At 37.0% G+C, this 27,744-nt stretch overlaps 2 protein-coding genes across 14 annotated transcripts in view; one reads left to right on the forward strand and one right to left on the reverse strand.

Moving 5' to 3' along the window:
- Positions 1-19,994, forward strand: part of lrrc7 (leucine rich repeat containing 7) — a 146,930-nt gene extending 126,936 nt beyond the window's left edge. For 9 of the 12 annotated variants that reach the window (XM_056258864.1, XM_056258862.1, XM_056258865.1 and 6 more), the window contains 9 exons: positions 897-1,008; positions 1,384-1,564; positions 4,238-5,954; positions 7,219-7,368; positions 9,286-9,411; positions 10,711-10,941; positions 16,541-16,633; positions 17,553-17,627; positions 19,231-19,994. In XM_056258864.1, the coding sequence (XP_056114839.1) occupies positions 897-1,008; positions 1,384-1,564; positions 4,238-5,954; positions 7,219-7,368; positions 9,286-9,411; positions 10,711-10,941; positions 16,541-16,633; positions 17,553-17,627; positions 19,231-19,338 (2,793 nt within the window). In that variant the 3' untranslated portion in view covers positions 19,339-19,994. The remainder of the gene's footprint in view (positions 1-896; positions 1,009-1,383; positions 1,565-4,237; positions 5,955-7,218; positions 7,369-9,285; positions 9,412-10,710; positions 10,942-16,540; positions 16,634-17,552; positions 17,628-19,230) is intronic. The other 3 variants (XM_056258867.1, XM_056258870.1, XM_056258868.1) reach the window with 2 other exon arrangements.
- On the reverse strand, positions 16,519-27,117 carry lrrc40 (leucine rich repeat containing 40). 2 transcript variants are annotated; one of them, XM_056258872.1, is made up of 15 exons: positions 26,927-27,117; positions 26,424-26,605; positions 25,953-26,026; positions 25,733-25,862; positions 24,813-24,936; positions 24,581-24,723; positions 24,318-24,490; positions 23,658-23,748; positions 23,483-23,528; positions 23,240-23,345; positions 23,054-23,161; positions 22,855-22,965; positions 22,399-22,476; positions 22,109-22,294; positions 16,519-16,651 (listed from the first exon to the last, which is right to left on the reverse strand). In XM_056258872.1, exons 1-15 carry the CDS (start codon positions 27,072-27,074, stop codon positions 16,645-16,647), a joined length of 1,707 nt encoding a protein of 568 aa, XP_056114847.1. In that variant the 5' UTR covers positions 27,075-27,117; the 3' UTR covers positions 16,519-16,644. The 2 variants fall into 2 exon arrangements, with proteins under 2 accessions (XP_056114847.1, XP_056114846.1); XM_056258871.1 differs by lacking the exon at positions 16,519-16,651 and adding an exon at positions 21,706-21,919.
- Positions 27,118-27,744: the final 627 nt, after the last annotated feature.

A 27,744-nucleotide genomic window follows, 5' to 3' on the forward strand; every position in this document is an offset into this window, starting at 1 on the left:
TGAGAGAATGTTCTGATATGTGACTTCTCTCTTGCTCTGCTGCCGGTTGTGTGAGCCAGCCTGCTGATGTACAGTCAGGTCTGAGAGGTGTGAGTGTGAGACAGCTGTGAGAGACCTGGAAGCATCTGATTTGCTCCTGGGGGATTTGACCAGACAAGCCAGGACAAGGCCTGTGAATCCTAACAGTCTACATATTAGTCTACTAATGATGAATCTCAACTTGATGTTGAGGTGTGAGATCACACTCTGTTACTTCTGATATAGTTCTCAGCTTCAGTTTTGTTTAACTTCGAGGTCATTTGGGGACAATGTTTGTGTTTTATAATCAGGAAACTGCCACTGTAATGTAATAAGGGAATTGTTTAAGCATGTTCTAATGAATGACTCATTTCAATATACTGTAAAAGCTTTAGAGAATCTAAATACTAGCTACATTAATTTATTTCACGGTTTAGCTTTCTGATCCTTTTGTAACGTCTTTAACTGGAATCTCGTTTTTTAAACGTAATGCTGTCGTGTGTTTTAACGGCTTAGTTTTTCTAAAAGCAGGTCCTGTCTAATAGAGTTTTATGTAATATGCAATTAGGAAAACATATTTTAATACAGCCAAAATGTTTGCTGCTAATAGAGCAACTGTTTTCAATATAATTGGATAGGTTGGCATTTGAAAATGAATTTATTTTGATTTATATTGACATTGTGACCTAAAATTGGATTACAAATATCACCTAGTATGTTTTAGTGGGCCTATAAACAATTCGTCTTGCTTGATTTTAGTTTTTAAATGATAGATGGTAATTTGATTGCAGGAAAACCTCCCCACTGCCCTAGTGCCTGTTTTGTATTCCTTTGGTCTAGTGTTTAATTCACTGTGAATTTGACACCTGTGTTTCCAGGACTCAATGGGAGGTTCCCCCAATGATATCCGGATTTCTGACATGAGGCCAACTTTGGTAGAGCCATCTATGTACAAACCAAAGGTTGTGTTACTGGGCAAGGAAAAAAAAGGTTAGTGAGATGAAAAAGCCTGTAGAGGTTCAAGTTGGCATGAAATGAAAATTTTCTATTTTCCAAATGCATGTCATTGATCTTATTGTGGACCAAAATATCATAACTTGATCTTATCTTATTTTGGTTCCGTTTTTCAAGAAATCCCCTCATTCTCTTTTGATGTTTATTAATAAAGCTAAAATCCTTCTGAGAATGATGTTCTGTTATAACGATGCATTGTGTAATTGCACTGGGGGACACTGTGGAATAATAGTTGTTGTGAGAAGCACAATAATTGGGGTTTATTCTAGACAAAAATAGTCGTTGTTGATGCATATATTAAACTATTTTACCTTGTATACCTTTATGCCTATTTTATCTTTTTTTTTTAAGAGTCCACAGATGAGTCTGAGCCGGACAAAATGCATTGTTTGAACAACAGCGGATCATCTGCCACTTATTCGGACTACTCACCCTCCCAGGGATCATCTGGCTCCTCCAACCCACCTGGAAATGTCAGTAATCTGCAAACATCTGGGAAAGAGGGGCCACCACAGACTCACTGGACCAACAGGTTGGCAAGAATTTAATCACTGCCACTATTAGTAATAGACTAATAGACCATCTGTGCTTTCATATGACATGACAGTTGATCAAACAGTTTAGATATCCAGCAGCTCACTGACTTTTGGGTGGCCCAAAACTGACGTTGTGTCGTTGTAATAAACATCTCTGCCAATAATCCGTAATTATTTAAGCCAATTGTAACCAATCAATTGCATCAACCCTCTACAGACACACTAAAGCTTGAGTCGCCATTGGCTAGTATTTTTTTTTATTTTACTTTCCAGACTTTTTACATGGAATGCAAGAACAATGCAAATTTGTCAAAAATTACATAAATATAAAATATGAATTTCAAACACTATTAAAGGCAAGTGAACGGTAAAATAAGACCAAATAATCAAACTACAAGCAATAGCACAAATAAACACAATAGAGCATAGATACAAATTAAATAAGCAGTACCTTTCAGGTTTTTCAGGTAGATCTAACTTTGACATCATTTTGTGTGAAATTGTCCGTTCAAGCACACGACGATGTGAAAGAGAGCTCAATTATATAGAGCTCAAAGTATTTGTGTTCTGTCAGATGTGGCTTTCTGGGACAAAATTAGAAAACAGTGCTTAAGTTTTATTTACAACACTGTTCCAGAACAGTACAACCAAAATATTCGACTGTGTGCTGCGCATTTTTCGGAGGACTGCTTCCAGAACCTGCAAGAGTACAAGGCTTATTCTAAAAAGTGGGGCAATTCCATCTTTGCAAGTACAGACTGGCGCTTCTGACTCACAGACACAGCCTTTAAGTATGTTTCATATTTTAAGAATTTGCTACTGAATATTCAAACGCGCGTTTTTATGTTTACATAGCTTTGTAAACATCTACGTGTTTCAGAAAGGCGGGGCATAGAGGAGCAACAATAATGTACGGTATGTGTAAAATAATGACTTTTTTTAACCTAAAACCGCGTAAACACATTGTGTTAAACCAAATACACAAAATAATGCTTTTTTAGAACCGTCATATGACCCTTTTAAATTGGCAAGGCTTAAAAACACGTGCAAATGATACATTTTTATGATGATGCATAGAAGTTTATCCCCAACCGGGACAGTGACATTTCTGTCAACTCTTGGACATCGGGCAGTCCTTATGGTCAATTTTGCGTTAGTTGTTCATGTGTGCGCCTCATTTTGTCTCACGTTGAGTGTGCGTGTGTGTGAGAAAGCGACAGAGGGTGCTCTCAGCCAAGCAATGTGCGTAAAGCTCATCAGGCAATGAAATTATATCTGTGCTAAATCACAGGCAACGGAAATCGTACAATTTACTAGCCATTAGCTAATTAAAGACATTTTAGCCGCCTAGTATGAAATTTGGTTGCATTTGTGAGTGATTTAGTCGCATTGTAGAGGGTTGTGCATATAGTTTTTACTAACTGGCAATATTTATAAAACACAGGATTGCATTTCATATTTTTACTACTCTTTCATATGTTATTCAGTGAAATCTGTGCAAATCTGTGCCTTTGTGGGGATGTCCCGTAGACCACTGATGATGTTGTTATTTGCCTTTTACCTTCCATTTTAATTAACAAGACAATTGAAGACAGTTCTAAGAGGGCTCTATCTGGGCATTTGTTTCTTTTAAAATGCCTCTATTGCTCACATCACGATTTTGCTCTCACTCAAAGTCACACACAGCAGTATGACTCTTGCTGTCATCTTCAATAAAGTGTAGCGGAAAATCCATCTCTGTTGATAACAGTAAAAGTTTTATTATATTAGTACTGCAGAAAAACTTAATTATCTCTCCTTTTACTGCCTGTTCTTCATAAGAACTCTTTGAGAGATTTCTGTTTTGATAACCTTGCAGAAGTATTACGTGGGCAAAATTTTGTAAACATTGAAAATCTGTTTGATGAGGATGGCAGTTCAGTCAGCCACAGTGATATTTCCCAGCACTTTTCAATTTGAACACTACATATGGTATATTAAGAAAGTTAGATTTAATTTTCAATATTTCATCCCCAACATTACTTGAATGAAGACATCAAGTTAAAAGATTGTGTGAGCATCAGCTAAAATAAAGCATAGTACATAGAGCAATGAGGGGTAGTGGTTGGTTGCCTAAGGCATATGGGCTGTACACAAATGTTGTAGATTCAGTCCTAAATGAGCAAGGAAATAGACAGTAACTAAGATTGCAACCCTATGTTTTAACCATTGTGCCCTTGAGCAAAGTACTTAACCTGAACTTGCTCAAGGAATATTATGCCATATACAGTAAGTAAAAACCTTTTAAAATTGTAAAGTTCTTAGTAATGTGCTCTTTGTATTTGTTGTTTTTTCCTTACACTGAGTACACAAGTCTTTTTATTTTTTATATATTTATTTATTTAATATTATTATTATTATTATTCAATTATCATAGAGTATTAATATATTAATATAATTACGTTTTTTCAGGGATATATAATTATAAATATAATTAATATAAATATAATTTTTACTACCTGAACTACCTTTTCCTTGTCACAAAAACCACATTACATTACTGAGTTTGAATTTTATGATATTGAATATGCTTGTCATATCCAGTTTATCTCCATGTTTTTGTGTACAGATTTTTTCGTATTGTACACTGATGAAATCTCAAATATATACTTATCTGAATATGTCAACAGGCTGGCCCAGTCTTTCCCAAAGCCCATTGAAACCAAGCCCCTTCTGAGCCAGAGGGAAACACCTCCTTCCAGCACCCTGCAGCAGCGAGGTGAGAGGCGACCACTCAGCGACACCTTCGACAGCTGGAACGATGCCCCCCACTATGATAACACAGGTTTTGTCTCAGAAGAGACACCTCTTGACACTCCAAGCAGCAGTGCTGGAAACCCCATGCTAGGCTCAAAGCCCCGGAGTGCCTCGATGGCACATGGGCGACGGCCTCTCATGAGACAAGAGCGCATTGTGGGAGTTCCCTTAGAGCTCGATCAGACGCAACACACTTTCCACACAGTCCGCACCAACCCTGAAACTGAAGTGCCTCCTTCCTCTAACCCCTGGCAGAACTGGACGAGGACTCCCAGTCCCTTCGAGGACAGGACAGCTTTCCCTTCCAAGTTGGAAATTACTCCAGCCAACAGCCCCAATCCTGACCGTAAGGACTTTGAACAGGAGATGGGAGAACTACCCAGCACTTTTCCCTCAACTAGAGCCTGGGGGTTTCTGGACTCTACGGACTCAGGGCTGGGACGAGGTCATCCCAACATGTATTCACATGTCCAGGGTGGAAAAGACCCACACAAAGGAAACACTATGGTTCTTAGCAAGAGTTCTGAGAGACTTTCGCCAATGATGAAGGAGGTAAAAGCGAAATTTAAGAAATCTCAGAGCATAGATGAAATGGATACTGGGTCGTACAAGGTTTACAGCATCCCCTTGGACCACTACAGTTCTAGCATAGAAAATCAGGGAAGTGTTGATAGAGCAGACCTCCCTGTACCACTAGAACAGAGCATGTCCAGGAGCCAATCAGCTCCAATGCTGGACGATGATATGGATGGCTACGGTTTAAATAAAAGCTCTCAGCAGCAGAAGCCTGCCATCCCAAAGAAAGTTTACCATTTTGACCAAAGCTTCAACCCGCAAAGAGCCATGGATCTTGTGAAAGCGGACAGGAGAGTTCCTCCACCATTCCCCAACACTCCTGAATACATAAACCAACCTGGGAAGACGTTACCAAAGGAACTTGTGAGCCCGAGAGGCTACCGAGGCTATCCACCGATGGAACAGATGTTTTCATTTGCTCAGACTGCAGTCACCGACGATGCCATCAATCCACAGCTCTCTGTCCAGCCCCAGCGCTCCAGACCGGGCTTCCTGAGGCGAGCTGACTCTCTGGTAAGTTCGACAGAGATGGCGCTATTCCGCAGAGTAGCTGAGAACCATGAGCTGCAGATGGCAGAGCACTACAACAGGCCTCAGCAGATAAAGAGCATGCTGGAACAACAGAACAGCTTGTCTACCATCTCTGACACCCAGTTCCACAAGAGGAATGGTAGGTATGATGAAGATTACTCGTCTTATCAAGAACCCAAAAAGCCCATTATGGGTTACCCCACTAAGAGTCTGACACAACGTCGGCCCCTGTCTGCACGGAGCTACAGCACAGAGACATACGGGGCATCTCAGGCAAGGCCAGTGTCTGCCCGACCCACCATGGCTGCACTGCTAGAGAAAATGCCTTCAGATTACAATCTTAGTACATGCACTGAGAAGAGCCCTGAGGGTGACATGAAGCTGAGATCTGTCCCTCAAAAACAAGAGGACCCGAACTCCAAAATGCCAGTAGATTGGAGACAGCAGCTGCTTAGACACATAGAAGCGAAGAGGCTAGACCGGGTGAGTAAGCAAGCTTTGCTTTTTGTTCTTCTACAAGTGTTTGTTGGCTTGGAATTTATCTAAACGCTCAGTATTTGCAAGAAATAAATTAATCCGTTCCTTATGGGTCCTTGCACACTGAGTCCGAAATGTTTGTATGCATTTTTTTGTATTTGTCACGGTGGCTCTGAATTGTCAAAACACCTCAAAATGCTTGCTATGGATGCAAAAAACGAAAAATAAAAGGTTTTTTTTAATGACGGACGAAAGTTTCGGAGGTAAACGTGATTGACACAATGTGAGGTCGTATTTATTTTTTAAAGAGCGAAAATTTCAGATGAGAATTTCAAACTCGGTGTGCAAGGACCTTTATTCTGTCTTAGTCTTGTAAGTCATTTTATACTTTATGTTTGTTAATAATCTTAATAACGAATTTTCTTTTACTATATTATTAAATAAGTACATCTTTGTTTTACATAATATGTTTGTTTTACATATTAAAGACAAATCTTAAATGAAGGCCACTTTTTAGTGTATAGACACGTGAACAGTTGGGTGAATCATAAAGCATGAACTGTCTGGGACATATTTCACTCCAAAATCAAAAGTAATGAAATTATATTCTGCATAAATAAAATGAAGCCTTTTCTTAGTATTTTTTCATTATGATTTTTGTGCATTTTGACATTATTTTCACTAAATTCAAGCAAACCGTTCCCTTTTTCAAAAACATGATTTTTAATACGTGTTTTTATTCAAAAATGATTCTCACTTCTCAGATTTTTTTCCCTAACTTTTCCAATAATGGGAATTTTGAAGAAAAAAAAATTGACCTTGAAATAATTGTAACAATGCAAAAAAGATTATTTGGTCCTTAAATGGCTTCAAATTCTTTATGTAGAATATCTTTCTTTCTTTCTTTTTTTTTAATTGTGGTGAAATATGACCCTGGCATTTCTTTCCTGAGATTCACCCAGTTATGTACATGCAGCTTTTGGTGGTGAGCATTTGTTTCTGTGTAAGTGGAATACATTACTACAGCATACTTCATTGTTCGTGTAATTTAGTCCCACACTGCTGCTATTAATATTCTGTTAACGTAACCACTGTGTCTCACTAATGTGTCACGTCGGCGGGTAATGACGTACTGTTGTTGTTCTGTTTGTCAAGCTTACTCACTCTGTTACAGCAATGTGCAGTCCAGTGTACCCCAGCCACAGCCTTTTGACCTTTCTGTGTGGCATACCCATTCACTCATGTCATGTGGTTGTTTCCCTCCAATCAGAGCGCTGTCCTTAAGCACAACACAGTAAACTTCGGCATGCTGTACTCTGGAGGCTATGCTGCACCGCATGCCAGCAGAAGCATGACAATAAACTTTTACAATAACACAAAGCATGAAAACCAAACAACTCAGTGGCTACCTCTACCAAATGTGAGTATGAAGCAACTTCAGCCCCAGTTTCAGCATGAAGAAGTGCAACTTATATTAACGTAACATCTCCTATTGAAGACCTTCTTTTTAGATCTATCTCTTTTGAGCGGCTTCTGCTTTAACTTCTCAAACAGTGGTAATATTATCATTTTGGCACATTTTGTTGTATGGTATAATAGCCTTCCTATAAGGCAGACCATCTAACACATTTCACAGTTTAACACTAATCAAACACTTCACCTGTTCCGAGTTCCAGGCTAGGCACTGTCTCTCACTGTGATGTTAAACATATATAGGTGTTTTCTGTTGCATGTGCTCAGTCTTTGTGTTTGGTCTATGCACTACAGTCTTCCTCTGTCCTTAACTCACAGAACAAAGCAATCTGTGACTGACAGCAGAGATACATTTATGAAAGGCCTTCTTGATCTTAAAATACAATCAAATACAATAAATCAAAGTTAAACTGTCGGGTGAATTCACTAACCATTAACTCCACCACTGAGTGTAGCATATCTGTGTGGACAGTTCACCAACCTCCATTTACTTATTCACCAACGGGTGACTGCTATACTGTAAGTAAATAGAGGTTAGCGAACTGCTCAAATCAAGTTAGCCAGGTGCCGAAATAGCTCTGTATAAGGAGTATTTGTAAACGATGCAAATTAGTTTTATTATAAATGTATATAAAGATATACAGTGTAGTTGAGCGTGCTTTCAGCATATTAAAAAAGCCTATAAGTCTCTGGATTGCAGTAGTTTAGTAATGCTGTAAAGTACACCAGATTGCAGTAACCTGCATCTGCCACAACCTAGCTCTCAGAGGCCTGTTGCACAAAGTTAGTTGAACAAACTTAGAGTAGGGTTTAAGTTGTCAAAACCAACTGGGCACTGGATTGTTTAATAACTATAAAGATTTAGAGATTGTTATGAAAATATCATGATTTTAAATGCATTTACAAGGCAGAAAGAAACTGTGTTGCTGCTGCAAAAAAACTGAGAAGGCAACTGAAAGAAAACATTCAGCTATATCATTGCAAGTGAATCAACTGAACTGAATTTAATTTAGTACCACAAAGGCCTGGTTTCACAGACCGGGTTTAGATTAAGCCAGGATTAGGCCTTAGTTCAATTAGGACATTTAAGTAGCTTTTAGAAAAAAACATTACTGGTGTATATCTTGAGACAAAACAATGGCACTGATATATTTTAAGACATGCCACTGGAAGTTGCTTTCAGTTAAAACAGCTCAAACGTGCATTTTAGTGACTAGATTTAAGCCTTGTCTGTGAAACCGGGGAAAAGAGCTTAAAAAAACAAGTACAGTAAGCTTAGTACATTTCCAAGCTTTATTATTTCTTAAGCTTTTATTTATAGTATATATTTATATTAATTTAATTTAAAAATGTGATATTAATTGGATAATTGGTATTGATAAAGGATAATATAAATAATACAAGATAATATATATATATATAATTTGCCAATTACCATTGCAAATGAACACCAATAAACCAAAAAACAATTACCCTTCTTGAGCCTGTAAAAAAAAAACATTGCTCAAACTAAACTCAAACTTTTCCAGGGTAGCAACTGAAACCAGCTTTGTGCAACAGGCCCAGAACCGACTTGCAATATAGGGAATTTTGCTTTTAGGGATTTTGTTTTTCACTGTTATGTACAAGCTAGTTTCTTTAATGAATTGGACAAAATAAACAACAGACCAAAAAAAAAAAAATTGTCTTTTAATTGAAGAAAGCATGTGAATGGAACAGTCGAATAGTGAGCTGATAAATCCAGTTTTGTGGGAGTGTCCTTCTCACATCTCGGTTCTTTAAAACGAGCACATTTTTATTTTGGCAGTGTAAATTTAGAGTACTGTTTTGAATTCCGCTTGCTGACAGCACTATATCCTTTCAGACACCTTCACAACAGAGCAATATTTTAGATAATGGACAAGAGGTGGTTTCCCCAAGTAGTCAGTGGGCGCCGTATTCACTGGGACGAAGAGACGTGCCACCAGAGAACATGAATATCATCAAAAAGGTATTGATTAAAGTTTTTGGATTAAAGTTATCAGGGGAACACAAAACATTTGCAAGAGAACGCAAAAGCATTGCCAAATATTTTTTCATCCCATCTTTTAATTTTTTTTTCTTTACCATGTCCTTTTAGGGGGCTCCATAGGTTGTCGTACTGATTGGTTAAAGATTCTGAAAGGCAGTCAATACGGAAATGATTACAAACAGTGTTTTATATTAACTGTGTAAGTACTAGGGCTCAATCCCCCTTGTCTCAGTAGAACAGATATTTTTAGCATCTCTGTTTTAAACTTCAGTTAAACAAGTTGATTCATTTCTGTAAATCAGTACTGTTTACTTCAATTCATCGTTTCATAACTGATTCAGTGAATCCCTCCAAAATGACCACTGAAGTGTAAGTTTGACATATTTAACGTTAAATTGTTCTAGTAAAATACACAATACCATTAAAAATTTCATGTTCATGCATTCAATTGATCAAAAGTGACAGTTAAGACATTTATAATGTTACAAAAGATTTCTATTTAAGATAAATGCTGTTTTTTTTAAACGTTTCTATTCAAAGAATCCTGAAAAATAAATGAGTCATGGTATCCACAAAAATGTTAAGGAGCGCAACCGTTTTCAACATTGATATTAAGAAAATAGTTGTATTTCACTGTTTTTACTTTTGATCAACACACTTTTGACACAATGCAAAAGTGCTGCAAAATGATCACTACCTGGTCTCGGATAATAAGATAAATCATCAGCAATCACTGTAAAACTTTCTCACCTCTAAAATGGTCCCGTTTGTTTCATAAGCCATGCTGAGCTGAAATGATTCATTGCATTTGTCTGGATCTCATTATAGTTTTATTATTTCCACAATACATATTTAGAGAGACACCCACATGTTTCTGAGTATTAAACCCTGTCATGTTCTACTCTTTAAGTTTCCTCTGGCTTAACCTGTTCTCTGTGAGATAGACATCTCTGTTGTATCGTGATTGCCATGCTCATTTTTTCAAATGCCAGGGTTAATTACTACCTGCTGTCGTGTTCATTTCACAACGCGTCTCCTTAGCAACCTCAGTCTATTGGTGAATGTCTTTACGTTGTCGCTCAATATTGTGGAACATTTTGCTTCTTCTGACACATTTAGTGTTGTGAAGAAAAGTCTAACGTAATGAAAATAATATTAATTCAAATAATGAAATCAAAATGTCATAAGGTATCTATTACGTCTTTGTTCCTGTAATGATATAAAAGCACTTGCCAGCTGCATGAATTCATTAAACATTTGCTTGATGTTTGCCCACAGCCTGGTGTTCACAATCCCCATCAACAACAAGCTATGATGATAACCTCAGCCACCCCATCCCACCGGACGGCCCGTGACCAGCAGTATGAGGGGGCCATCAACAAGGTGTCCATCCAGCAGTACCAGCCACCTCTGCCCATGCCCATCACCACCACCAGCCCCCGGCCTCAGAGTGCCCGCTGCTTCATCCAGACTAAAGGCCAGAAGAGTATGGATGGCTTTCCAGAGCAGGTACCATTGATCGCACAGAATATAATTCAAAAGAAATTAGGGGTGTAACGATACCCTCAAGTCACGATTCGATACATATCATGATACTGAACTCACAGTACGATATTATTGCGATACTCCAAGACATATGGTAAAAGGTTAACAAAAAATGTACTAATGATTAAAATGCAAAGTTTGGTTTTACATTGTGGGTATAAATGAATAGGCTTGGACTTAGTGCTGGTAACCCAATGCACAGGGCAATAGTGACACCAGAATAAAAATATTCATGATTCTGAAGCTTATAATACAGAATTATTTTAGACGAATATGCTTGAGAGAAACGCATCTTGTGATCATGGAATATTAATACAGCGTTTTCTTCGTTCAAATCATCTTCTTATGACTAAAGGGCCTTTCACACCGAGCACAATTAAAGGGATAGTTCACTTTGAAATTAATTTTTGGTATGTTTTAGCTTACCTCAAGGGCATCCCAAGATGTAGGTGTCTTTGTTTCCGCAGTAGTTTCAATTTTGATATTTTTAGGTCAAACCGTTCTTGTCTGTCAGTCATATAATGCAGGTCTATGGTCACTTCCTCAAAGAGCATGCACAGAGAAGTCCAAATTAAACATGATTTAATGACTCGTAAATGTAAGTACACATTGATGGCCTTCACGTGCTATGGTAATTATGGTAAATACCAAAAGCCGACGTGAAAAATGCACATGAACACCCCCACATGTGGTATTTTCCACTGGGCAACTCGTAGAATATTTTGATGCACGAGTTGCCGAGATGAGATAACCTTTGACCTTTTCAAAATGGCGGAGAGCAACGTGAGAGTCGTGAATGGTAAAAATATGTACTATTTATGATCTAGAAAATATACAGCATATTATTTACCTTTTGAGTTTTGATAAATCATTTTCTTGCTGTAGCAGATGACTTAAGCAATCTAAAATAGTTTTAGCTAAATAACAGGTCTGGATCTCCATCTTTTTACCACATTACAACAACAAAAGCACTTGAACGCAACACACTGGTAAATACCAGTTCACAAGTGGAAAATATCATATTTTCCATAGCACGTGAACGCACCATAAGACATGAAACGAGCGGTTTGTTTGAGAAAACGAACAGTATTTATATCGTTTTTACCTCTTGTAAACACAGCCACGTCCAAGTGATCTGAGGGCGCGGCCGCTTCGGTATTTTCCGGCAAATGCCGGAAAGCGCCGGAAGTGATCTCTCGCGCGTGTACGTCACTCATACAATGTTTTATTTTTAATTGTTTTCTTTTACGACGGTTTAAACATCCCGGATAAGCGCAAATTAGTACCATTTTAATTAGCCGTCTTACCTACAATCTCTGTTCTGTGTAAACAATGAGTGACGTACACGCGCGAGAGATCACTTCCGGCGCTTGCCGGAAAAGACCGAAGCGCCCGCGCCCTCAGATCACTTGGACGTGGCTGTGTTTACAAGAGGTAAAAACGATATAAATACTGTTCGTTTTCTCACACAAACCGCTCGTTTCGTGTCTCAGGCCATCAATGTGTACTTACATTTACGAGTCATTAAATCATGTTTAATTTGGACTTCTCTGTGTATGCTCTTTGAGGTGGACCCCATAGACCTGCATTATATGACTGACAGACAAGAACGGTTTGACCTAAAAATTGAAAATTGAAACTACTGCGGAAACAAAGACACCTACATCTTGGATGCCCTTGAGATAAGCTAAAACATACCAAAAATTAATTTCAAAGTGAACTATCCCTTTAAGTAAAGCAAATGTGCGTTGCGATGACGCTCTTGAATCGAAACGATAGATCCCTATGGGGCTATTCACACCGGGGCAATCAAACGCAGCGCAACAAAGTGAGACGTTTTTTTGACCAGTGTGTGGATTTTTTGAGAAGGACCTGGCTGCAGCCTGCAGATCGGGGCGGGGCTGCACGTGTCGCCTCGCCCCTTACCTACTCTGATTGGCTCCATTGTCTTTCATAGGCATAGTTGATAGAAAATGTGTTCGTAGTTGGTGTAGGAAAGAGTATGTCATTTAAAAAACTGGAAAAGCTGTGCAGTTTCACAAAGCCTTCATTATAATGCACAGAAGGGAAAAAAAAAACATTAGCATGTACCTCGCAATGTCCCTGATATTGTTTTGATAAATTAAGCTGGCTTTTGGGCTAACGCACGAACGACCCCACAATATTTCAAAACAATTAATTGGTTGATTATCCACAGCATGAGGGCCAGGTGTTCAGGTAGATGAATAAATTATGAATAAGGCTAAATTATTTATTTATTTATCACCATAGAAAGGAAATGAAAAAGGATGTATCAGTATCGTTAGCAGTATCAGTAACATGACAAGACATACTTATAGTTACAGAAGGTGTTATTGCAGTCATGCAGTTGTATGATAACTAAATTACACTGCAATAGGCTAATGTGTCTGCCGTGTTATCTACTATTTATGTGCGTATATGAAGCTTTCATTTTCATCACTACATTGCAAAGCATAATATTAGATTTTTGCTACACTTAATTTCAGAAAAACAATTTGTTCCTCGTTATTTTAAAGTGATGAAATCGCGAACTTTTTATCTGTTCATGCCATGATTCAGAAATAACGCGTCTGGAGTCTGTAGCTATAGTAATGAACGCAACTTTCACGCACCTGACTTACAGATAAACAGCGCATTTTTATTTCAGCCTGGCATTAATGTTGTGGTTATTTCAGCAAACAGTTTAGTAAGTTCAGCTTAAAGGGGTCATATAATGCCATTTTTGTACAAGCTAATATGATTCTTTAGGGTCTAGATTAAAAGTTTGTAATATACTTTAAAGGTGAACTAAGTAACTTCTTTACCTTAACCGAACAGCTTTGGAGTCATTGTAATGTTTATATTACTGATTTCGTGTTGACTGGTGGTCGTCTCGCAACCCCCTGGTGCCTGTGAGCCGCAAAACCACCCTTGCAACTTTGGGCCGGCGAGCCGCCGGCCTCAGTGTTAGGAAGTATCGTGTGATATCAGGTCTCGCGAGGTAACGAATTGCTTTACGGCAAAAAAACAGATCTGATAAAATGAGCATCAAACAGAAATAACCCGGCGCCGTATACATGTGGTGTTGCGTTGGGCGCACATACAATACAGACTGCCGACAGTTAAACAGGGAGAGCGCAGCTCTTAAAGGGGCCATACCTTATTTACACTCGTTACAGCATCCATCCTACTTGAACAGGTACCGGTGTACAGGGGGAGGGGATCCGGCCGTGAGTGCGAGCCATCTCTGCGTGAGTGCTATTCACGACAGTACAAGTACTCCACAGCGACTCTAGGGGTCGCTGTTTGACAAAAATGGAATTCCTACTTGGTGCTGCTTTAATTAAAAATTTCCATTAGTATTGTAAGAAAACACTTATTTTACCTGGTCAAAAACAGCTCTGTTTTTAGCACGCCGTTTCAGTGCATATGACTTTAAATGATAATGAGCTTTGCTCACCCCGCCTCTCTGTTCTGTGCGTACACCGTTTGTAACACAATAACCATAACGCGTTGTTCATTATAAACGTGGGATTATGAATTATATTGAGAACGTCGTACATAGAAAACATGCCGTAATGTACCCTGAGTGTAAACCTTAGGCGCATTCATCGTGAAGTGTGCAAGCGATTTGCAAAGATTAATATAAATATTAATATAAAGGTTAATAAAACGTTACACTCACTTTAGTTCTTCTGGAGGTTCAGCAGAAACACAAATAGTTGGTACCGATCCTTTATTCAGGTGGAGCTTCTTAGCAAAACCAGCTTTATACTGACCCTCGTTTATAAAGCAGTCTGCTGAGAAATGATTCGCGCAAACATGAAAGCATTGACGTTGCTCGTGGGGAATATTCCCTTCGAAAACAAACTCAGCCACTGCGTCTTCAGCGGTTCGGATTTAGGAACATTAAAATGACTGCTGTGTTCCTTATTACACCCAAGAACAGAACACCCCAATCACTTAGACGCCATTCTGCTCATAGACAGTGCTCCAGCATATCAACAATGACCGCACCGGTCCGCGCAGACTATGATTGACAGCTGGCTCACGAGCGAGGGCGGGTCTGTGTTGAAACGCTGCTGTCAATCAACAATCGTCGGAGGGGCTTCCGACCGTGTGACGTTACACGGTCGAACGGCTTGATTTGAGACATGGGAAAACATATAAGGAGATTAAAACAAAAACACTGGATGGATTTTTATCATAATTATGGTTGTGTACAGGCACTGCCAACACACATTTCAGTACAATCAACTTGTAAAAGTGCATGTATCATTATATGACCCCTTTAAAAGCATGAAGTAAAATTGTGAACTGCTCACGTATTTTATGTCCTTGAATAAGCGATGTTTTAATTATGTTACCTTTTCAGGTGCGACCAAAATTAGATTTGAAAACATCACATTTCGACTCATTTTTAGCTCAAATTGTATCCAAAAATCTCACAGCCCCCGCGGTCAAATATTGTGATTCACTTCATGAAGTATTAAATCGAGATCTCTGCGACCAGTTTCGTGACCGAATCTTTTGAACCGATTCTTTTAAATAAACTGGTTCACAATAAATAACATTCATTTGTGAATTCGACTGATCTAGAAGATTAAACTTGCTGTAGCTGAAAACTCAGTGATTCAATGAGACGCACATAGCTAGTTAAGTTAACAAAAAACAACTGAAGTTGTCTCAGATTGAGTGTGCTCTAGACTGAGCTCAACCTATATAAGCGCTATCTTATTTGTGTGGAATTAGACGCCTCTCTTTTATGATGGCATTCGGTATCAATCCATGCACTACTCTGATTGGCTCATTCGTCTTCAATAGGCATACATGATAGGAAATGTGTTCGTAGTTGGTGAAGGTCAGAGTAAGTGATCTGCAGGCTGCATCCAGGTGAACTTGAATTTTTTTTCCCCGTTCCTCCCCACAATGAAACGAGCCGTCCAATTAGATTCCAGCTTACCCGAGCCGCTGCTGTTGCACAAAAGTGTGAGAGTGGTGGCGCTGTTTTGAAAACTATTCCGGAAGAGAGAAGAGAATGGATGTTGAGTTCTTGTTATCATTGTGTTTCTGAGAACAGATTTATTATTACATGTTCTTATACGGTTTATCAGTTCTATTCATTTTCCACTGAATTATGCGATCTGAAGAGCTTGAAACAGCATACAGAGCGCTGTTTTCTTTCTTGCGTGTCATTCGCTCTAGAGCTGTCAATCATATTATGTGATCATAACTCCTGTCCTTCCGAATGACGATGTTATGTTCATTTTCTCATTGCTATTCCTAAAATGAATAGCAGGCAGATATCTATGGGTAGGCCTACAATATGTGTCACACAACTAAACATTCGTCATCGTTTTCGAACACTTCAGTTTTCACAGTCCACACTACAATGCGAACACAGCATTTTCAAATGTATACACTTGGAAGAGCATCTTTTGTCCTTTGAAAACTAAAAGCTTAGTCTCAGTGTGGACGAAAGGCCAAAACGTAGAGAAAAAGATGTGTTTTCAAATGTATGTGAATTAATGTAGACTTAGCCTTTGATTGATGTTGTTGACAGCTGTGTGTGAGAATCGAGAAGAACCCTGGCCTTGGTTTCAGCATCTCAGGGGGAATCAGTGGACAGGGGAACCCCTTCAAGCCCTCGGACATGGTAAGACCATTTCACTCTCTGTTTTAAAGGACAGAGCACAATGAACATAGTATGCTAATTTCTGCATTTCGTTCTCATAAATTGCATTAAAAGGATGCTTTATATAGAACAAAATCAAAGCTATCTCTCTTCAGTCAGGAAAGTGTGTCTCTCTGTAGAGTTTCCATGGAAACATGCGCTACTGCAATGCACAACTTTGCACACCAGCTGACTGCATTACCTTTTAACCTTTTCTTGTCTTGGCAACATTTGGTGATAGTTCAAACAAAAGTGTTTTGTGACTCGAATGTTGCTGATATTCGTTAAGTATGTGCAAAAAAGATATTGTACATCTGTTTCATGTGTTAGTAGCTTTGATTAGATTGAAATTGTGTCATTAAAAAAGTGTCGTTCTTTTCCCCCCATAAGGTTTTCAACTTAGCATAAAGATTGCTTGTGTTGTATATTGTTGCTTTGGGGATCTTCTAACAAACCGAATCCCTGTGAGCCCTGATGAAATGATGTAGTTTGGTGGACTCTCAATATGTGACGTCAATAAGACTTGATATGTGTGCACATGGTGCATACTGATGGGTCCCACATGTAATTTAAATATGTATGCTTTATAATCTCTGCCTTGATTTCAGCACAAAAAAAACACGTCACTAATGGATCCTCTAACTTTACTCTTGAAAAAACCTAAGAACATTTTTATCAATCGGATGTTTTACATTTACTTTTTAGTTTAACATTTGCATTTACTTCTTAATTGTAAAAGGTAATTTTATAGATACATGTAACCATTTTATAATTACTTTTGAGTTGAGGAAAAAGAGAGAGAGAGAGAAACCAAAGAAAATCTAAATCCTGATTAAACGGCAAAGATTCTAAACCATAGTCACCATGTGGTTCCTAACCTCATATCACTTTTGACTTATAGGGTATCTTTGTTACTAGGGTACAGCCTGATGGACCTGCCTCCAACGTTCTACGACCAGGGGACAAAATTCTGAAGGTAACACTGTTCTCCATCACATTGTCCCACGAGCTGCGACAATGCATCCTCCGCCACACTGCAAGTGGAGGGCTTTGCATGTGGCATTAAATGTCCAGTGTGTGTGTGTGTGTGTGTGTGTCTCAAAACAAGTGAGCATGGACTTCTGTTGTTATGTTTGTCCAACCTTGACATGACAGACTGTTATAACATTTCAAGCTGCCACATTTCTTATAAGTCCATTTTAATGGCATGAAATAATGATATATTTTAAATGGAATTATGAATTTTATGTATCAGATATTACAAAATATTACTAATCAATACAACCAACTACCTCAACTTGACATTTACGTTTATCTTTGATGCAGATTGAATCTGGTCTTTTGAAAATGTAGTGAGATGTATCCCAATAAAACAACTAATTAAAGTGCCACTATTATGCTAATTTAAAGGTTCTTCATTTTGTTTTGGAGGTCTCCTACAAAAGATTTACATGCATCACTTTAATTTTCTCATAATATACATTGCACATCACCGCATTTTTGAAGATTGTCTCTCTAAACCCCTCCTTTCCACTAGCCTACTCTGCTCTGATTGGTCAGATGGCCCAGTCTGTTCTGATTGGTTGACTGTAATGACTTTTATGCACTTTGATCTTTAAAAATGTACAGACCTTTTACATTCACAAATAGCTATATAACATATTGCACGAGAGGTAATATTCGAAAAATCATGATAGGGGCACTTTAAATAAAAAATATATACATACATATGTATGCACTGTTCAAAAGTCTGGATGGTTTGATAAAAATAAATATAGGTAATATATATATATATACACAAAAATAATTAATATAACTATTTAAAATAACTGCTTTCTATTTTAATATATTTTTAAATGTAATATTTTCCTTAAAATTAAAACATTTCTTATTATCAGTTGAAAACATTTGTATATTTTTTTGTGGAAATCATTTTTGTTCTTTGATGAATAGAAAGTTTAAATAATTTTTTTCATAACAATTTAAGTCTTTATTGTCACGTTTGATCATTTTAATAAAGGTATTAATAATAAAAAAATATTTAAAAAAAAACAAAGTTTAGAATAGTAGTGTAAATAATTATATATATATAAATTTTATATTTATTTCTGGACAGTAACAGGATGATTACAGTAACAGTACAAAGACATTGCTATTCAGACAGCATCTGTCTGTATGTTTAGCATAAAAGCGAAATGTCTGGCATCGCTGCCTTTACCTGTAACGGGGCATAGGGGTGGTCCAGGCTCTGTGTGCCTAAATAACTTTATGGGAAGTTATTGGGCCGTCTCTGGTTTTATGTGTTGCTGTCAGTCGTCTGCAGAAAGCAGCTCCTTCTCCTTCCACAGATGCAGAGTCTAAAGAGCAGCTTCTTTCCACCTTCTCTCCTTTTACAGCATGATCTCCTTTATGCATCTATCTTTTCTCTCCCTCACAGTGTATATCTCTTTATCCTCTTTGAGCTAGGCCTGTTCCCAGCCCTCCTGTGCTGCCGTGCCTGTTCCTGCCCCCCTCCCTCCTTTCCTCCCTTCCTCTCTCAGTTCATTTTGTTTACCATGTGCTTCATTCTTGCATTGCAGGCCAACGGACATAGTTTCTTACACATGGAGCATGAAACCGCAGTGTCTCTTCTGAAGAATTTCCCGAAAACTGTGGACTTGGTAATCTTAAGGGAGAGCACAATATAAATATTTTTATAGCTTAAAGACTTCTCAACCAGATGGAACACAGGAACTTGTACATCGTCTTTTTATCTAGGAACAATTTTGCCAATTGCTGGACCAATGGCAAATTCCAGTGCCAAATGTACTAACTAGAGGACATTTCTAATAACGTTACATATGGCTTACACATTCTACACCAACATACATTTGTTGAAATCTTTCCGTTGATGTTGTTGATATTCTTCTTTATCTCAGCCTGTGGCTGTAAGTGGGTGCATTTTTTTCCTGCTTATTTATATGGCGTATTATTTTGTACCTATTTTTCCTAGCAGCTTTTCAGTTTGATCTTGGAGCATGAAAGCACATCTGCTTTTAAGGACATTTACCCACCATAACACTGCCTCAACTTTGTAAATGCCTTGTGTAAATATATACATTTACAACTCAAATGTGATTAGAGCGTAGAATGTGAATGAAAGACACATTGATGATTTTCTAACACACTGGTGAGTGTTTTTGTAACAATCTACGAGAGATATCCTTCTCACGAAATGACAATTTAGGGAAAACAAAAAAAGTCCCCTTTTAACATTTCTGTATTTGCACAAATCAAATGACAGAAAAGATTCCCTAAGCAATATTTCCTCCGTTTTTGAGGTTTTCCTGCAGCACCCTCTATTGGCATAGCTCAGATCTTATTCATTCGCTAGGTAATGCGAATGCACATGTGGCAGTTTATTGGCAACAGTTTTCTATATAAAAATGTACTTTCATATCACATACTACAGCTTGAATGGAAAAAGAACGCAAAAAAGCTTAATTCCAGTTGCTTTGATGTTGTTAAGCTGCTTTAAGTTTTTTAATCATTTTTTAAATGGGACAACAAAGGGAATTCCTGTCATAATAAAACGGACTAGAAACGGTGTACACATGTAAGGCTTTACTGATTAGAGCATGCTTTCACTCTTAAACTTGTTTTATTAGGATGCTTATTCGGGGTCTATGTGTTTTGGACAAACTGTTTTTACATACCCATTGTTTTGCATCTCTTTTGGCATTTTTTCCCTTTTAAATCAGTGCCATAATATCCCTCCCAAAAAAGAAAGAAAAGAAATCCAAGGCATGTCTCAAATGTTGCTAAAGATGTAGCATTTAGAGGGAGAGTTGCAAGACTTTTGGAAAAGACCCCAAACACAACACCCACTGCATTCAGCTTCAGAGAAAGATTGAGTATTAAAGATTATGATGATGGATGATGCAATTAATTGTTCAAATACTATTGTGAAAGAACATTTGATAATGATTATTTTTACTAAACGTTTTCAGATAATGGTTTCTAATATATTGATATTAGCTATGCTCAAATTGTTCAATTTTATAAAGAACACAGAACCAATGTATGGACAGACAGAGAGTTAGATTGTGAGGGAAGGAACGACTAGAAACAAATATGTACAATTCTTTCTAAAGTAATTGTGAATTTGTGTCATAAACATATGTATATGAATATACAAATGGTCATTTTTGTATGTGTTTAAAGACCTATTGAATATAAAAGGTAATATATGGTACTATTCAGTCTAATTGCAGTATTGATGTAAATAACTATGAATGGAGACATTTAAATAATTTATTCCAATAGATTGTGAATGTACTTAAAGCTTTCTGCAGTATTAAGACTTACTGAACTTGAATGCCGTTTCATTTTTGTGCAAAAAGTAATTATATCTAGAATAAATTATTCAATTTAGTTCAAAAGAATTAGTGACAATTTATCATAACATTTATTTGCACATGCAAGTTTACTCCTTCCGATTTTTTTTCTGTATTACAGCAAATATGTAATTGATGACATATATTCTGTCTAGAAAGCATTTTGCAGATGATATATGTACATATTTAAAATCAATTTTAGTTACAAAAAATTAAAATAACAAACCTGTATAAAAAGGAGAAGAAAGTCCAATGCTGTTCAGCGAATATTGGAGCCATTTTCGGCTTTGGAGTACAGAATTTTTTCAGTATCTAAGAGGTGTTTTGAATAATGTATCTTTATTGTACAAATAATAAAAATGTCACTATTGTTACTACTGGTCATTCTGTGGTCCTTTACAGAAGATAAAACACAATAACCAAAACTCTTAATATTCATAATTTATTACTAGTGCTTTCATAACGGAAAATATAAACGTTCACACTGAAAAGCAATTATAAAGTTTAAAGCTTGCACACACACATTTTTTTTATTTTATTAATTTGATTTCCCTTTGTCTTAATTTCATTACATAGCATGCCGATGTGTTTATTTATAAAATATGTCATTACAAAATTCTGTAATGATTTTACAATGTCATTTTTAAGGGTAGAGTGGCAGGAGATGTTTTTTTTTTTTTTTTTTGTCTTGTATATTTTATACGGTCATGAAGTGCAAATAAAAGTGTTATGGCACAAGAGTTGATCGCTTATCACCGATGGTTGAATTTATGTTAAACGTAAAAATTATGTTGGAATACGACCTCGGAGATACTCAAGGACAGCATCTGTTCCTTTACTAAGGATGGCAGCTCTTGGATTACGGAAAGGATTCCCATCAAGCATTAGAGCCCTAAAGACATAAGATAAATCACATGATCATGTTAAATTGACAGTCTAAAGTCTGTAAAGATCTGTTATTGTCCAATTGGAAAGACTGTACATTTGTTCTCTCTACCTCACATTCATTCATGTAAAATATGGATTCTACCCAGACTAAAGTCCGCAGTTTGCTAGAATCAGAAGGAAACATCAACCTCACCTCAGACTGGTACAGTTGCCAAGTTCTGGTGGCACTTGCATGATATCGTTGTTGGACAGATCCAGAGTAGACAGACTATTTAGGGTCTTCATTTGGACAGGATCAATGCCTCCAACTTGATTGCTACTGATTAAAATGGTCTCAAGGGATGAGATGCGGTACAGCACATCTGGGAATGACTTGAACCTAAAGAGAAATGTAAATAACGATTTAGACAACAAACACAGAAACAGTGATATCATATATATATTTAGTAACTATTTTGTAAGTGTGGTAATGGTAGAACTTGCCTATTAAAAGACAAAATAACACTCCGCAGCTTGGTTAAGCCTTCCAACTCCATTGGCAGTGAGATCAATAGATTGTTTCTGAAAAAACATTAAAAAATCATTAGTTCAGTGCACATGCTAAGATGTCAATTTTAAGTGACATCAGAGGTCTTATTTAGAGTATTCAGTATTTTATTCAGAGTAATATTCGTTACGTATGTATATTTTGTATAAGCAACATTTATCAGAACACAAAATATCTGAACTCAGAGATTTGTCCTTTAAAACTCAGAACCAAGAATTTACCAGCCACAAGATAATTATAGATCTTTTGTCCTTTGTGCCATCTTAGAAATACAACACTATCGAAAGTAGTCAAATGTTGCTGGTGTGACAAAAACATTTGAGAACCACTGAACTAGGAGAATAAAATCTTGAAATTGGAGCCTTAAAAGGCATAAAACTAGTTAGGATTACCTGAGATCTATATGTAGCAGCTGTTTCAGTTTGGAAAAGTCCACTGGAATGGTTGTTAGCTTGTTAAACCCAAGATTAATGTCTGCCAGGGTGTCCTTTAACTCCATAATTCTACAGGAAATGAGAGAATTCTTTTAACTAAGCATTGTTAAGTGTTCAGTAAATCTCTGAAATGGAATGGCCATTGCTGTTACTGTACCTCGGTGGAACTGCCGTCAGCTGATTTTTGCTGAAGTTTACGTTGGACACAGGACTATCATCAATGGCGTCAAATACTTCATCTGGAATGGATCCCTCATGTTTCTCGCTAAGGAAAATGGCAAATCTTCACTGTCAAAGGCACAAATTCCTGCTCTCAAAGTTGCTTATGAGGAAGTTTTGTTACCTGTAGTCTAGCGTTTTCAGAGTTTTGATGGCATGTACATTGATTTTAGCTTGGCTTGGAAGAGTCATTGCTGTTTTTGGCTCTCCTTTCAAGCCCCCATCAGGTTGCTCTACATCTCAAACATGACAAAAACCCATAATGATGTTACAAAGAATCTTCTTTGTCTTTTTTATACTGTTTAAATCAATGATCATTTAAAAATGAAATGATACTCTACAAAGCTTTACTTGGTGTTAGACACACCTTGTATTCGACTTCTGAGATATTTTAGGAGTTCACCAGTTCCTTTCTGCAAAGAAGATACTGTAACAGTTTCTGACGCATTTCACTGATGACTTTTCCGGTGTTGTATCTGAGATTAATAAGAACAAAGGAGGACAGACAAGCTGTTTACTGATGGGATATGTTGAACACTCACAGTCAGAAGGTCTCTGCGGATTGCCCTCAGTGGATTGCCCTCCAAAGCCAAAAACTTCAGCTTAGGTAATGCGCCAAGTCCACATGGCAGACTGTTTCACAGAAGAGAGAGACTTTGAATGACTTACTTTCTTCTGCAGAACACAACAGAAGACATTCTGAAAACTGTTGACCATTGACTTCCGTTGTATGAAAAAAAAATGAAAAAAAAAGACATCTCAAAATATCTTCTTTTATGTTCCACATAGAGAGTGACATGAGGGTGAGTAAATGATGACTGAATTTTAATTCATTCATTTAATATTCACTATCCCTGTAATTCATAAGATAACTATCCGTTTTTGGTCATTGAACAGTCATGTTAAGGACCAGAATACAGAAAGTCATACATGTTTGGAACGATATGAACTGACTGAGTAAATAATGACAGAATTTTCATCGGTTTAATCTACAAAGAAGAATTTTTACGCTGTACTCTCTTCATCTTACGGTACAATAATTCTTAAATATTATCCAACTGATTTGCAGATCTGTATTGCTTAAGGAGTAATAAAAAGGGATGATAATAATCCATAATTTTCTCAGTGGAATGTGATACAAAACACAGTACTATATTTTATATTTTACAGTACACATGCAATAACATAATTATGTCCAGCACCTGCTGATGTCATTGTTAGTCAGATCCAGGCGCTCCAGGCCTTGCAGTAGAGTTATTTCTTCAGGAAGACTCTTCACCTTGTTATCTCTGAGCTCCAAGAAACTCAGAGAGCTCAAGTGCTTCAAATGGTCTGCCTCCAACACCTCAATCTGGTTGTTCCCACAAAAGAGGTCCTTTAAACATATAAACAGCCTTGTGTTGTTAGTCTTTCTTTTTTTAAGACAAGCATAACTTATTCTACCACATCAGTGGTTTGGGTTTACCTTGAGTGTTTTACAGCAGGGCAGTTCGGGAAGATATCGTAACTTGTTGTGTCTTAAGTAAAGCTGCTCGAGGGACTCCATCTGAGCCAGGACGGGAGGAATGCTCGCTATTTGATTCTGCGAACAGTCCAGCAATCTCAGGTCTGTGAGGATTAATAAAAGAAGGATGAGTTCACGAGTTAACCAGTAAACATGATTCACATCTTGCCTGCTGCCTGCTGTCCAAACATACTTTTCATTTCACTGATGGCAGGAGGGAGACTCTGGAGCTTGTTGCAGGACAAATTCAATTTCACAAGACTTTTCAGGTTTGCCAGGCTTTCTGGAACATCCATTAGATGATTATTGGAGAGATCCTTTTAGAGGGAAGAGCAGGAAAGAGCTAAATATTTGGAATACTGAAGTATATCATTCATAGCAACATCTTTGATTTCTAACTCTATGTATAACAAATGATCATACTGCAGTGGATCATTTCTGATGTACACTACCGTTTAAAGGTTTAAAGATATTTTTTTTTTTAAGAAAGAAAGAAATTAATACTTATATTCAGGACACATTGAATCAAAATGTGATATAAATATTTTGTAACATTATATTTTGTATTTACTATTTCAAATAAATGCTGTTCTTTCTATTTATTAAAGAATTCTGCAAAATATGCATCACAGTTTACACAAAAAATGCTTAGCAGCACAATTGTTTATGATAATATGAAATGTTTCTTGTGCAGCAAATCAGGATATTAGAATTTATGAAGGATCATGTGACACTGAAGACTGGAGTAATGATGCTGAAAATTCAGCTTTGCCATCACAGGAATAAATTACATTTTAAAATATATTTAAATAACAGAGTTATTTTAAATAATAATTATATATATATATATATATATATATATATATATTACAATTACATTTTTTTTCGATCAAATAAATGCAGCATAAGAGAGCATAATCCTTGGTGAGCATAAGAGACTTCTTTCAAAAACATTAAAAACTCTTCCCAACACCAAACCTGGTAGTGTGCATTGATGTAAACGGAGAGATATTAACATTATTTGAGGAACTAGGCATTTATGATGCAGTTAGAAGGTTATATGGCCAAATACTGTAGTTTGTTGCTGGTCAAGACAAGAGGTCAGTCACTTACAAGGTCATCTAAATTAACCAGGTTCCCCAAATCCAGAGTAATATTTTTGATCAGATTCTGTTGCAGATGGAGACATCGCAGGTTTGTAAGCCTCCAAAGACCCAAAGGTAATTCCGTCAGTTTATTGTGACTGCAGAGAGAACCAAGTATTATGGCACAAGGTCTACACTTTAAATAGATTTATAAATTGCTTTATACAGAGTGTTGCCTCCATCAGTACCTCAATATGAGCTTCTGTAGTTGTTCTAAATCTCCAATAGAATCTGGTAGTGAGCTTAGTTGATTGTCATGGACCTGGGAAAAGGCACATAGTTTACAATTAATTACAATTTACACCCTCAAACTCCATGGAAAAATACTAAGATGAGAAATATTTCTATTTAACTCGCTCAAAAGCTATGCTGATAATTTGTCATAAAAAAATTAGATAGAAATATTGTTTTACTAATGGTCTCAGACTTGAGGACCCAACTTTATATAATATAATATAAATATAACAAATGTGTGGTTTAAACTTTAAAGGACTAGTTACATTGATTTAACCATAATAGAGTCCTCTAAGTCCTTTATATTTATTTATAAAACAAAATAAATAGAATAAAAAGTGTTGTCGTGCTCGTGTAACTTTTTTATTTTTTATTTTTTTATTACCATTAGTTTGTCAAACAAAATGAAATATGCTGAAACCTACATCCAAGACAAGCAGGGCAGGGAGGAGTTTGACGTCTTCAGAGAGGCTTTGGAGTTTGTTGGAGGACAGCAGAAGTTTGGTCAAATCTGCCTGTTCCCACCACCGATCCGCAGCTCCGAATGACAAGTTCTGCTGAGATTCCTGAGGCGTGTCTAGATTCAACCTCCACACACTCTGAGGAACTGAACCCAAATAACATTATGTAGAATCTTACAAAATTACACCATTTTAATCATAGTTTCACCCAATGTACCATTGTTACTACAGCTGTTGTTTGTAACGTTACTGTAACGTTGTGTCTTATGATAGAACTCATTCAAACTTTTTTTGAACAGAAACTTGAACAAAATCTTTGACATTTTCATTCATTTTTCCACGACATTAATGACAAATGTCATATCTGCATTACGGTATGTCAGCGCAACAAATTATGGCTGCTATGGTATTTTTTTGTGAGGTTAGTTCACTGAAGTTGAATAGTCCTTTTCCAGTCACTGTGTTACCTTCAGTTAGACTACGCCCGGATAGATTGAGTTGCCCGCTCTTTCTAGCAGCTTTTAGTAATCCAGATGGGACAGGGCAGTCTTCTTTCTCCTGTCTGAATCCTGCTCTGGAGTCCACAACATGTGCTCCTCTTTTGAAACGAGACATGAATGCGATGTTATGCGTTTAACACCTGTAGTAAACGTGAATGAGGTTGTGGTGTTGTGAAGTAAATGTCACATACCTAACCTAAACATGGCCTCCAATTTTTAAAATAAAAGTCCCAAGGAACGAAAGTAGTTTTCCATGGCAAACAAATAAAAATATAATACAAAAAATGTATTATTAAAAGTTAACATATAATAAATGTATTTAAGAGATATTCAAATATTTTCTAACAGTATAAATATTTCTAATTTAATAGAAACCTTCTATGTTTCGGTGACCCATAGAGATAGACTACAGGAAACATTAATTACACCTGCAGCTCCATACTGTTGCAGCCGTTTTAACATATATTTTCTTAAATGTTACAAATGTTCCTCTGTTTGCTCATGCTGTGTTATAAACCTGTATAGATCTACAGTATCCAATATGGTGATCAGCAGATGGTGCTAGCCTACTTTATAAGTGAACTACAAAGACAACAGCTGTTGCAGCCATTGAGATAAAACCACCCATCTATAATAAAGAGATTCGGATATAGGTATACAATAATTTAGATATGAAGTGTGTCTATTTATTTATTTTTATTTATTATATTTAAGTCTAGTCAGTGTTTTAATTTATTGCACAAATCTATTTAAGGTAGGCTAAAAGGCTGTTGAACAGCCGATGT

Source organism: Rhinichthys klamathensis, unplaced genomic scaffold, assembly GCF_029890125.1.
Source record: "Rhinichthys klamathensis goyatoka isolate OS25496 unplaced genomic scaffold, OSU_Roscu_1.1 h1tg000160l_1, whole genome shotgun sequence".
Lineage (NCBI taxonomy): Eukaryota > Metazoa > Chordata > Actinopteri > Cypriniformes > Leuciscidae > Rhinichthys > Rhinichthys klamathensis.